Source organism: Rhamphochromis longiceps, linkage group LG9 (assembly GCF_057381845.1).
Source record: "Rhamphochromis longiceps isolate RC_006_pf linkage group LG9, R_longiceps_female_GT1.1, whole genome shotgun sequence".
In the NCBI taxonomy this organism is placed as follows: domain Eukaryota; kingdom Metazoa; phylum Chordata; class Actinopteri; order Cichliformes; family Cichlidae; genus Rhamphochromis; species Rhamphochromis longiceps.
The window spans coordinates 7314176-7327261 of record NC_140565.1 but is presented as its reverse complement, the minus strand read 5'-3'; the positions used below and the strand labels follow the sequence as shown (position 1 = coordinate 7327261).

General features: G+C 44.4%; 1 protein-coding gene across 6 annotated transcripts in view; it reads right to left on the bottom strand.

The window, feature by feature from the left end:
• Positions 1-13086, bottom strand: part of slc12a7b (solute carrier family 12 member 7b) — an 81228-nt gene that overhangs the window by 7571 nt on the left and 60571 nt on the right. For 3 of the 6 annotated variants that reach the window (XM_085418086.1, XM_085418087.1, XM_085418089.1), the window contains exons 5-22: positions 9700-9754; positions 9429-9559; positions 8528-8769; positions 8234-8445; positions 5846-6013; positions 5605-5703; positions 5259-5316; positions 4850-5024; positions 4629-4747; positions 4362-4460; positions 3842-3961; positions 3496-3600; positions 2812-2980; positions 2024-2219; positions 1652-1821; positions 1320-1451; positions 1004-1111; positions 542-658 (exon numbers count right to left, since the gene is read on the bottom strand). In XM_085418086.1, coding sequence (XP_085274212.1) covers positions 542-658; positions 1004-1111; positions 1320-1451; positions 1652-1821; positions 2024-2219; positions 2812-2980; positions 3496-3600; positions 3842-3961; positions 4362-4460; positions 4629-4747; positions 4850-5024; positions 5259-5316; positions 5605-5703; positions 5846-6013; positions 8234-8445; positions 8528-8769; positions 9429-9559; positions 9700-9754 — 2475 coding nt within the window. The remainder of the gene's footprint in view (positions 1-541; positions 659-1003; positions 1112-1319; positions 1452-1651; positions 1822-2023; positions 2220-2811; positions 2981-3495; positions 3601-3841; positions 3962-4361; positions 4461-4628; positions 4748-4849; positions 5025-5258; positions 5317-5604; positions 5704-5845; positions 6014-8233; positions 8446-8527; positions 8770-9428; positions 9560-9699; positions 9755-13086) is intronic. The other 3 variants (XM_085418088.1, XM_085418090.1, XM_085418091.1) reach the window with 1 other exon arrangement.

The window sequence follows — 13086 nt, the reverse complement described above, 5'->3', positions numbered from 1 at the left end:
GTACACCAGCCATGTGGTGATACTAAGGATAAACTAGAAGGTTAAAATAACAAAGGGTTACCCAGAGAACCCTGCTCACCAATTTTGTGTAGAGCTTTGATCATGACACTAAAGATGTGTATTAGACATCTGCGTTAAGGCAAGCTTGTTAAGTAGAACAAAACTGCATTTCCAACAAGAAGTCAACATTAGAGTGTTAAATGCTCAACTTGGAACTATGTCTTCATCATAAAGATGGAAATTGTGGGATCTGATTTCCTTCCTTACTACATTTTCTCCAAACTTCCCTCTTTCTATCTTTATTTATTACAGTATGCATTACGTCCATTGTCCACACTATTCCAGTAACTCAGTAATAATGCAACGCTGATCACTTGCGCATATTTTTCTGGCAAATGTGAAACAGAAAATGTGATTTTAAAACGTGATGATGATAATGCAGCCAAATGATGAGCAACACCTGTAGCCAAAGATGGAGCTTTGTGAAGACGGGCCTGTGTCGTTACCAGTAAGGGAACAATGGGTTGACAAGATCAGCTACCTCATCCTCCTGAGCATCCTCCGTCGTTGAGGACTGCCGGCTGAGGCTCGCGTTCTCGGCAGGGCCCTGGTTCTTCCTCCGGATTGAGCTACGCGATTCGTCAGTGATACTCTGAATCTGAATGGTGCGGCGAGGCCCAGAAAGGCAGTGGCAGATGAACAGGAAAAGGGGCCAGCAGGCATTTAGCTTGATGTTGGGCCATGAGTGACTTCAGTGTCATAGACTGTTATTCATGTGAATGACCTCTTAGTTGTTTTTTAAATACTATCTGGATGAGTGAGTAAATTGATTGCTGTGCTGTGTGTGCTATTAATCATTTTGCATGTACACATATACATGCAATGTATTAAAAATGCATACAGTAGGAATAAATGCATTTAACTGAGTATAAAAAAATGCATCCACATTTGTTGAACAGCAGCAAACAGACCAAGTGAAGGTTTGTTTTTAGCGCTTCTTTACCTCTCTCTCCCTCTCAGTCCTGGAAAGGTGCATCTGTTTCAGCATCTGCGACCTCTGCTCCATCACAAGAGTCTTTTCATAGGTGAAGGCTGAGATGTCATTGTCATGCTGCAAAGGGGATAAACACGGGCGTTACAGCAGCCACATTATTTTTCAGGGACGATGCCAATGTGGGTCCTCTGACAAACTCCTCACAACATTCATCATATTAAGACAAAAGTAGGCACTGAATTGTTGAAAAACTTCAATAACCATCCTGCTTCCCATTGCACTTAGACATGAATACCATTCAGGGCTATCCTTGGCTGATGCTCACCATCTCTACAACTTCCACCTCTGCATCCAGTCGCAGGTGATAAAGGAACATCTGGAGATCTTTCTTCATTTGGATGCTGTTGTCGTCCATCTGAGCTACAGTAAAGATGCGCATCTTACACTTCCTCCACACCTGGAGGGGAGAAAGGCACCATTATTATGGAAGATATGGAGTAACAGCACGGTAAACAGGATGGATAAGGGACAGAAGAATGTCAGGCGGGACAGATGGGTGTGAAAGAAAGGCTCTGGGTGGAATAAGAAATAGAAGAAAATGCTGCTGAGCTTAAGATGGTTTCAGGAATAAACACAATCCAAACTAGTCCAACCAACCTTGTGCTGTCGAAGCAGGAAGGGCAGCAGCATCAGCAAGCCCCCATCGTGAACCACCCACCACACATCAATAGTGCCCTCTCCTAGGCGGTCCTGGTTGGTGGGGAAACTGTCCACATTCTTAGCCACAAGTAAGGCCTGATGGGCTGCTGTGGTTTCCCGGATTGTCTCTGGATGAACAGAAGGACAGACAGAGGGTCTATGAGAGATAAATCACTGTGCTGCATTAAGTCACTGCCATCTTGACAGAGTAATGACAGACAGCAAATGTCACATACGATGTCTTCTCTTTATCTACACTGTATTTTAAAATAAATTACGACATATATTCTGTTATTGTGTCCCTATTTTTGCAATTCTACTGCACGGTACCTATGAAATTCCTCCATGACTGTGGGTCATTGGACTGTTTCCAGGCTCCAGGCCAGGCCATCAGGACTGTGTTGTGCTTCATGCCTCCCAAGCCTGCAGACTGGATGAGGTGTGAGACACCATCTCTAAGGTTGGAAGACACTACAACATGACAGAATCCTTTGGTACGCTCTGCAGACATTGCAGCCTTAATGTTCTGTAGAGAGAGAGAGAGAGAAAAAGAGGACAGGGATTTCATCGTTAATCATGAAAGAGACTAAAACTGATTCACTATTAAAGTTGCACCAACTGACAAAACAAAATGTGTTTTTTCCAGAGAAGATATGGCTACACTACAGCAAAGTTTCCCTGCTTAGCTAAGCTAACACTTCAAATAACCTATTTGTTAGTTACTCACATCCATTCAGGATAACTTGTACTGATGGATCTGAACAATAAATAATTTTGTACATCTGTAAAGTTGCTTCTGGGCATGACTGCTTCAACAGAAACTGTTTTTAAGGAGGATAAAAGTTAAAACCAGCCTGAAAGAATCACATGAATTGCTTATTATGGCCAGTAGGTGGCAGAGTTTATCTGCAGTTAGAGTCTATAAAATGCTCTAAATGCAGCTTGATAGTACAGATTTGCCTTTGGGTCCAGTGATGAATCTGAAGCCCTTGAAGCACAGATAAGATAGCAAGCATTACAACTGATATTAAATTATTAGCAACTGCAGATCAATATTAATGACAGTATCGCCACCTGCCTTTTATTTGCACACTTGTGCGCGTGCTTCCCCACCATACCTGCTCAGCCTTCTTAGACTCCGACTCCTTAGTGAGGTAGGTTCCCTGCAAAACATTCCCCACTATTGTCAGGCCTTTCCCTGCCTTCAGCTGGGTGGTGAAGGAGACCAGGCGAGGGTGTTTGACTGCTTGATCTGAGTCCACGTTCAGAAGCACCAAAAGCTGAGGCCTATGCAGATCGAGAGGGGAAAACAGTCTGGCTTAATTTTACTTCATTCTTTTAAACTTCAGGAATAAAAACAACACCAACAAATATTTTGGATTTAAATTTTTTGCACAATTATCAGGTGCACAAATTCAAATTACAGTGCAAGGCCTGTAATCATGTGACATAACAGCTGTTTGTAAAGAAAATACTGTTGAAATGTTGGTGCGGCAGTATTATTGTCGCACTATTGGTTCTCACTCAGCTTTGCAGGGACATATGTTGAAGGTAGACAGTGAAAAAGAACAGCTGGTAACTGGAAACAGCAGACCCTTAAGAAGAGTACCCACTGGTTTGGAAAGAAGGACTTCAAGGTCAGTGTGAGCCTCACAGTATGAAGGCTTATCAGCTGCTCATGACAGATTAGGAAGGGAACCAAAAGATTAATGAAATTCATCCTCTGTGTCTATTCTTGTCTTGTTATTGTCCATCCCAACACAATATCAACTGTAAACACACACACCCTCAAACACCCATACCTCCAGTTCTTGGTGTGAGGTGGAGCATCCTCAAGTCGATTGAGGGCATAGCGGGCAGCATTAAGAGAGAGGCCTCTGATACCGTCACCCCATTCCTTCTCTGCCCTGTTAAAGCAAACAAATGAATGAAAAGCACTCAGTGATAAGAGAAAAGTAGCAATCCATTTAGGGCAGTAAGAACTCCTTTAGGGATCATATGCAGTTTATTGCGGCAACATGATCTACTTTTAACACGGTGCAAGCAAAAATAAAACAAGAACCTCAAGAGCTTCTCTCCAGATAAATTATTTCCTCTCTTTACAGTGTACTGAGTTTCTCGGTCACATCCATTATCTCGCAATCTTACCCTCGGTATTCAATGTATTTGTAGATGCAGCCAGCGATGACCATAGCAACAATAGCGTAATACCAGGAGGAGATGAACATAATAGCAAGACATAAGCTCATTCCAAGGAAGGACAAAGCCCTGAAAACAAGAAAAGAAAAGATTAAAAAACAATTTACATGCTCATTTAGTTTTCTGTGCATTCATGGAAATGTCTTTATAAAGTGAAAACAGCTCAAGCTAGAGAGATGAGAGGCTTAGGATTCAATAGAGTAATCAAAATCCACAGCTAACAATAGTGCCGTTTGCCATTGTCCTTAACCTGTGTTGTGGAATTAATCTTCAGTAAAGGCTAAATGGATGTGCCTGTGGCTGTGAAGGTGTCTGTGTATGAGGGATTCCTGCCACACGTCCAAAAATCAAAAATCTAATTTGATGGCTTCAAATTAACGAGGACCTTTAACAGTCTGTGGACACCAGTTCGACATATAATACAAGATATATGATGTAAACATGCAAGGATGTTTACCACATCACCCACCAGTGGTAGTACTTAAAGCGTGGTCTCCAGTTAGGCGTTCGCAGCAGGGTCTGAACAGCACAGGCAAGATTCACAAAAAGGTAGCACATGAGGAAAAACCTGTTGAGGAGGGAAAACAGCAATCCAAAAGTTCTGGTCACTTTTCAAATAATAAATCTCCACTTTATGATCTACTGTAAGCAGCTGTATACTTGGGGGATCACAGACTTGATCTGCTGAGCTACTTTTATGGAATGAGATTGCATAATATTTCTTTCAGATACTGACATTGACAGGATGGGCGCCACAGCGTCCAGGGAAGCGATGAGGATGCCGATCTCACAGATCCCAGCAGTCAGCAGGAGAGCCCAGGTTGGTTCCCCATTGGCTTTCCCGTGACCAAACACCTACGAGCAGATGCAGCCAAGTGTGAACGTTGAGGCACGTAAGACTAGAAACTGAAAGTATTAGTGTCTGCTGTTAGTGCTGTTTGAGTCAAACCGTCAAACCTGTAGAAAGGGTACAATGCCATCTCGTGCAATAGCCTGCAGCAGGCGAGGGGCACCGGTCAAACTCTGCAAACCAGCCCCACAGCAGGAGAAGAACGAGCCAATCACAATAACCCAGGGAGAGGGCCATGACAGGGTGCCGATAACAAGGTTCCCCTTTACAGAATCGCCAAATCTGCAACGCAAAAACAATTATGTGAATGACAAACGCTGTTATTCACAAATATTGGAAGATTTAACAAAAACTGACAGGACAGTGTGGTGATGTTTTTATTCCTGTTTAAACCATTGGATGCTATAAATGAAGTAGACGTGCATGTTTGAGGCATATTTTCTCTCCATTTCCATTATTAAAACACATTCATTCAGCACACTGTCCATAGTAACGTTGAATATGTTAAGCTCTTACTTATCTCGAAGCAAAACTCCATCAATACAGGCGCCAAACAGAACCACGGAGGTGATATCTGGGAAGCAGAGCTAAGGAGAACGAACTGCAAAGCTGTACACACTGAAATCAACCACATCCTGGCTGGTGGTTAATATTAGTCTTTAATTCTTGATTTTAAGTTCCTCAAAGATGAAAAAATCTGGTGACTGTTAGATAATCTTCCACTGGCAAGTTTAATAATAAACTGTGGTCGAATCAGTTTTTCACTTTTCTGGATCAGAGGTGTAATAAGATTTTTTTTAATTTATCAGTGTTCTGTGTGACTTGTTATCATATCTGGTAACAGTGCGAGGTTGAAGGATACAGATGATGGAAGTGGTAGTGATAGCGAGGATGGTCCCAATGGGAATGGACTTCTGGGCATCTCTCAAGTCACCTGAGCGGTTTGAACCAGCCATGATACCTGAGAGGTGACAGGGTCACAGTCAAAAGTCAAACAGGTCATCTTCAGAGACTCCTATGGCTGTCTCTCAGCCATAACGGATGTTAAAAACTGTCATGCACGTGTACAAAGAATGAGTCTGTTGCTTATGGCGCCAGCTTACCGGTGACAGAGGGAAAGTAGATGCCGACCAGCAGTGTGAAGAAGGTGGTGATGTCGTTGACTACATAGGGCATGTAGATGTCCTGGGTTGGGTCGCCACCCTCAACCGATGGCAAGTTGCTCTTTTCCACCAACATACCCAGAGGGCCGTATGTCGACCACATATTTTCTACAAGAGAGACAGAAATATTCTAATTCATACTGCAAACAGCATAATGTGTTGTGAAACGCATGTACTCCCAGGACACAAGTTTAACTGTTTAACTCCTCTCTGGAGGGGGGGGGGAGGGGAAACAGGTGGACAAAGGAGGGGGGAACAACTAAGCTGTAGTGCCTCTTCACCTCACTGTGCAATACCTTTCGTGCAATACTTTTGTTAATAGTCAACAGTGCAATAGACTCCATACTTGAAATGTGCAATTCACTTGTATTTTTATTTGTATTCCTATTTATTCTATTGATCCCCTTCGTATATTTTATTTATATATGTCTCTGTATTTATATGTGTGTGTGTGTGTGTGTGTGTGTGTGTGTGTGTGTGTGTGTGTGTGTGTGTGTGTGTGTGTGTGTGTATATATATATAATATTCTGTAACTGTAACTTCTGTCGGTGCTGTGCTTTTGGAAACCGAATTTCCCAGAGGAACCCACCCGAGGGATTAATAAAGTTTTATCTTATGTTATCTTATCTTATCTTAAGTTATCGAGAAGAGATGATGAGCAGCGAGCGAGGAGTATGTCTTTTCAAGTTGTGGGAAAATCCTTTGCCTGCTACCCTGAGAAATCCACCAACACGAAGCAGATAAAATGACTTTATTTATCTGTTTAAATTACATTAGTGCTGGGAAAAAATTAGATTGTAGTTTACTGCACACAAATGCAACCAGAGGGCAGTCTCTGCAGGTGGAACATTTGTTTGAGCTCAGTGAACTGTGCAACATATTGCAGCAAGTACTAAACAGGGTAATGAGTCAATTGTGTGGCATTTATTTAGTGTTGCTGATAAAATTGGGACAGCACGAGTGAAGATGTGCAGACTGCTTGTAGAAATGTGTGGCTATTCTTGGCACTAGATCACTATTCAAACAACTAATCAGCAGTTAGTCCTCCAGCAAAAGTTTGTGATAGAAGGCAAGGTGTGAATGAAATGAAAATTTCAATTTAGGTAGGCAATTAAATTAATTTAAATAAAGCACTGCTAACGTTAGTGTGGCTAACGTTAGCAGTGCTAGCCTCAGCATGTCTACATGCCTATACTAATGTGCATATATGTCACTTTACTCAAATATATAATTGTTCCTTTTCTAGCTCAAAATAGTACTGGACAAAGCGAACCTTTTTAGATTTCTGACTTTCCACGTAGCTTGTTTACAACATCCGTTACATCCATTAGTGCAGGGTGAAGGGAATCTAAATATTAATAGACAATAAAATGGTTTCATTGGTACACCGATGAAACTGATAAATCATTTAATGAAATAATATTATTAGTGCGGTTAGATAGTGAGGATGGCAAAGTTAAATTCTTAATTTAAAAACACTTTGAATGTTCAATTAGAGTAGAAAAGTGCTATATAAGTACCAGCACCAAAGCAGAAATGAATCATTAATCAAGAGAAAATTAAATATATTTCACAGAAATGATGAAAGGATGAGAGGTCAGTAAAATAACTGTCTGTTTTTAAGGAGACAGTAAAACAGTTGTGCATGGAATCACTCAGCACCTGCACAGGCTTGTCCCAGTTGCAGAAATATGACAAGAATGCATCTGCACTGGATGTTGGGAGGAAAAGCAGTGTGTCCCTGCCAGCAGTTACATAACATGAGGTATGCTCAAATTTTGCAATGCATTCAAAAAACTACTGACCGTGTACATTCCTGCTGAGATTAAGCATTCTTCAATCATTTTCATTTATAGTTTGTAGGAAGTATTCAGTGTGCCTGAAAAAACCTATTTGTTTAATCTCGCCTTTCCTGCTTGTTAATGCTCGCACCTGACTCTTAGACTTACTCTATTTTTCCTTATACATATTTTTTATGGCTTGTGCTTTTATTATGTTTTTATTTGATATGCATTTCATGTTACCCCCTGTGTATTAGTGGCATTGACCTGTGAGTATATTTGACACTTTGCTAAGGCCTTATAATACTCGTGTTACTTCTCTGTCTCTTATGTTAAGCACTTTGGTATACCGCTGGTTTTTAAATGTGCTCTATAAATAAAGATTGTTGTGGTTGTTGTTGCCTGATCGATGAGGATAGGTGAACAGCTATTAAAATCTGTATGATTCAAACAAGTATACACATATCTTGGTAACTTTTTAAAAAATTCTTCCACATGTGCACACGGCTCCAGAGAAAAAAAACAAACAAAAACGGTCTGCTCCCACCTGAAATGACTCCGCTGATCAGTCCAGGGATGCCCTGCAACTCGGTCACATTGTTGTTGACAAAATACTCGTTGCATGTGGCATTGAGCTGAGATCCATCGCAGAAGAGGTTCCACAGCTGGGTAGTGACCGTTATGTTGTCTATAACCTCAATCTTATTACACTTGTCAAACTGGTGGTTCTTTAGGGTACGATTCCCCAACATGCAGACACTGTGTGAAGGAAGAGAGAAATTTTAACATGAAGCACTAATTAAACTGAAATAAATCTTAATAAATGTTAGCACTGACTCACGGAAAGTATGGCGGATCAAAGATGGTCTTGATGACTCCCGCATAGATGGCCAGGATGGAGAGAATAACACAAGCCAGGAAGACCAGTGCCAGCTTGTTGACATATTTGACCCCAACGAACACGACTACTGACATTATTGCTAGGCAACAAGTGCCATAAACACGCATGTTGTTCAGCAGGGCATCCAATTCATCCTCCTTTTTATCTGCCACAAAGATGGCTGCTTTAGGCACCATGTAGGTCTGGATGGACAAAGACAATGCAGGAAGAAATACAAAGTGTCACATTAAACGACTTCTCGTTTCATTGTACTAATAAGATGTGAAGAAAACTTTTATATTGTGGCAGTTTGTGTGTTAAATAAACTGTGGTTATGGCCCAACTGCGTTCTGCTTTCAAGGTCATAAAATGGGGAAAGCAGCAGCAAGACCACAGCAATTCAATTCAATTCAGTTTTATTTATACAGCACCAAATCACAACAACAGTCGCCTATAGGCACTTTGTATTGTAAGGTAGAGAGAAAAACCCAACAATCATATGACCCCTTATGAGGAAGCACTTTGGCGACAGTGGGAAGGAAAAACTCCCTTTTAACAGGAAGAAACCTCCGACAGAACCAGGCTCAGGGAGGGGCGGCCATCTGCCGCGACCGGTTGGGGTGAGAGAAGGAAGACAAGACAAAAGACAGCAGAACAGAGTATGCATAAATAATCACATCACTAGCAGAAGCTGGCCTGGAGACGGAGCAGCAAATGTGGTGCTGCTGGCTGAAGCAGCTTAAAAGGTGCACCCTATATGAGATGACCAACTGGATTTGTAGAAGGTATCAGAGAATCCATAAACTGATGGATATTGGGATCACTCGATCTACCAGCTGCAAATCTAAAATAATCTACTTACCAGTAGAATCTCAATGGTACCCAGGATGTACATGGAGCCAGCAAATGTGGTCCCCAGGTAAAAACAGAGACCCACAGCTCCACCAAACTCTGGACCCAAAGACCTGGAAATCATGTAGTACGAGCCTCCAGCTGGAAAAAAGGGAATGAGGGAGGAGGATATTAATATCTTTTAGGTCATCATTTCAGCTATATACTGCTATACAACCCATAAGCCTGAAGAAGACAAGTGTGTACTGTTATTCAAATAACCCCAAGAAAAAGGATCCTACCTGGAACAACACCATTAGTAGCAATTGCGCTCATGGATATGGCTGTCAGCATGGTCTGTGGAGAGACGAGATTAATGAACAAAAGCTGAACTGAATTAAAATGCTTCATGTTGAAGACCTTACAAAGATGGTGCAATGGTGTCATGTAAAAGCCCCCCAAAACAAAACACCGTCCTTGCCCACCCTCTAGTTCTTTATTTCCCTGAATTTTGTAGATTTTTCAAACAATGGTACCCTCTGTGGATTAAATTAATATTGAGTCTGTTAAAATACTTCTTATGGGCTTATGCTCTAAATCTTTTGGATTGGTAACAGATACAAGCTTTTCCATGAAATCAGTCATTGTGGAAGAGGATATTTACATCAGCCTGTTACCTAACAGACCTTCCGGATGACAGAAAGGACAGAGCGGAGAGAAGGGCAGATAAGATGCACAAAGAAAAAAGAAAATAGAGTTAAAACTTAAAAGGGTGAAGTAAAGACTGAAGGAGGACAGCGTGAAGGTGACACAAAAGCAGGCAAATGAATGAGAGGAAAGCAAGAGGAGGTGTAGAGAAAGAGCAAGGGCATGACCAAAATACACCCCGTGCTCTTTGTTGGCGTCCTATTTAAGGTGTCAGACTGTCACGGTCCTGGGTCTCCTGACCCAGCGTTTTTAGTTCTTTGTGATTTTTGTATTATTGTACTTGTGTGTGATTTATTCTATGGCTTCTAGTTTTGATCCCTTGCCCTTCATGTCTCTCTGTGTCCCCTCTGTTCTGTGTAATTGTGTGTCTTTGCATGTTTGAGTTTCTTGTTTTCTGTCACTCTGCATTGTGCATTATGTTCTCATGGTTGGTTTTTTGTTACTCTCTCTAGTCTAGTCTCTTGTGTTCCCAGCTGAGTATTTCCCTGTGTATTTTGGTTCTTAGACCTCTGCCTTATGGTTTATGTCTCTGTATTTCTTAGTTGCTGTCTCCACTGTGTCAAGTTCGCGTCTCTGTGTGATACTTCCTGTTTTACTTTGATGGTCCGTGTCTCATGTGAATGCGTCCTGCTTTGCTTGTCTCGTCAGTCCTGATTTCTCCCAGCTGTGCCCTCCTTCTGTGTCTCATTCCCCTCGTTACTTCCCAGTGTATTTAAACCCTGTGTTTCTCTGAGTCAGTGTCGCGTCGTCCCTCATGCTGTGTGTGGATCTCCCTGTGAGTTCTTAGTTTATGGTTTCCCAGTTTAGTCTAGTTTTGTATGTTTGTTCTACCAGCAAATAAAGCTGTGTTTTGAGTTCACCTCCCCGAGTCTGTGAGTCCTGCATTTTGGGTCCAACTCCTGCCTGCCGCACAGCGATTCATGACAGTACGACGCGACCAGACATGGACCCAGCAGGCTCCTCCCGGGAAAGCGATTTGGCCCGCATCTTCAGCCTGTGGGAGCGAGTTTCCCATGCCTCGGACATTAAAGCAATGTCCATTGGGATAAACGCCATCGAGGCAATTCTCAAGGGGAATCCCCATCTTCGCGAGCTCTCAGGATTTTCGGGCCTACTGTCCAATCTGCAGAAAGCCAAGGAGACAGTACAAGCTCGCGAGCTCGTCATACCGCAACAGCGACCGCCACAATCGGGAAACGTTTCCACGCCGCTGCCACTGGACTCCTCTCCATCCACCCTCCACTCTGACTGTCACTCACCCGCTGCTTTTCTCGCAGCAATGTGGTCGGAGGATGAGGAGCCGGCCGTGATCTCTCCGTCGTTGCCAGTTTCCTCCATCACCGCACCTCCGGCTTTCCGAAGAAAACGGCATTCACGCCGCCGACACCCACCGCCACAGCCAGACCCCGAGACGTCTGAGTTGCCAGCTGTGGTGAGTGGAAGGGACAATCAAGAGTTTCCTGACTTTGGGACTGTTTATTCCGGGGCTGTGTTTTTTCACTTAGCTGCCCAGCCAGAAGCGCTAGCTCCATCTCCTGTGTCCCCGCTAGCACAGCCATTAACTCCACCACACGCTCCATTTTCACCTCTACCATCGCTTCAGTCATCAGTTCGGTCTGCCACTCAGTCGCCCTTAGTTCCGTCATCCACACTACCACCTGTTTCCCTTCCACCACCACCACTACACCCAGCCATTCAGGCTGCTACTCAGTCAGACATTCAACCCATAGCCCTGCCGTTAATATGCTCTATAGCTGAGCCACTAGCTGCCCGACCCGCAGCCACTTCAGCCACTCCTCCACCCGTCACACCTCCACTACAACCATCACTGCAATCCCCAGTGCAGTCTCCAGTGTCCCCAGTGCAGTCTCCAGTGTCCCCAGTGCAGTCTCCAGTGTCCCCAGTGCAGTCTCCAGTGTCCCCAGTGCAGCATCCCTTAGCACAGTCATCCACTCAATCACCAGCTCCACTTTCCCCTCAACTATCACTACCACCTCTAGCTCAGTCTCCTGTGCACTCACCTCTGGTTCATTCTCCTGTGAAGTCATCAACTCCACTGCCTACTCCGCTCTCACCACCTCCGTTACAACAGACATCAGTTCAGTCCCCTGTGCCAGTGCAGACGCCCTCAGTTCAGTCTCCCGTGCAGTTATCTACTTCACCACCATCAGTAGCTCAGCTCCCACTCTCACCCGTGTCTCCAGTAGCTCAGCTCCCACTCTCACCCGTGTCTCCAGTAGCTCAGCTCCCACTCTCACCCGTGTCTCCAGTAGCTCAGCTCCCACTCTCACCCGTGTCTCCAGTAGCTCAGCTCCCACTCTCACCCGTGTCTCCAGTAGCTCAGTTAGCTGCCCAGCAGCCTCTCTCTGCTCAGTCTCCTGTGTCGCCAGTTTTGCTCATTCACTCCATGCAGAGAGGTAACTTGATTTCTACTCAGGGTACTTTTCATGGTTTAGCCGCCGTTGGCACAGTTGGCCACTCCAGGGCTTCCCCAGAGGCTAGGTCTCAGTCCCCAGCTGATTCTGGACCCCTGAAGTTTAAGCAGCCCCCTAAGAACTGCACCATGTTCGCATTGCCTGGGCAGAGTCAGTGCTCAGTGCAGCGCCAGTTGTCCTCATGTCCGCCAGAGGACTTCATGCCTGTTGGCTTTGTTTTAGCCTCCGCTGGAGGGTCCGAGGGGCCCGTCCAGCCTCACGCTTCGTCAGCTGGAGGGTCCGAGGGGCCCGTCCAGCCTCACGCTTCGTCAGCTGGAGGGTCCGAGGGGCCCGTTCAGCCTCCTGTCTCCGCTGGAGGGTCCGAGGGGCCCGTTCAGCCTCCTGTCTCCGCTGGAGGGTCCGAGGGGCCCGTTCAGCCTCCTGTCTCCGCTGGAGGGTCCGAGGGGCCCGTTCAGCCTCCTGTCTCCGCTGGAGGGTCCGAGGGGCCCGTTCAGCCTCACGCCGCATCAGCTGGAGGGCCCGAGGAGCCTGTCCAGCCGCCACCTG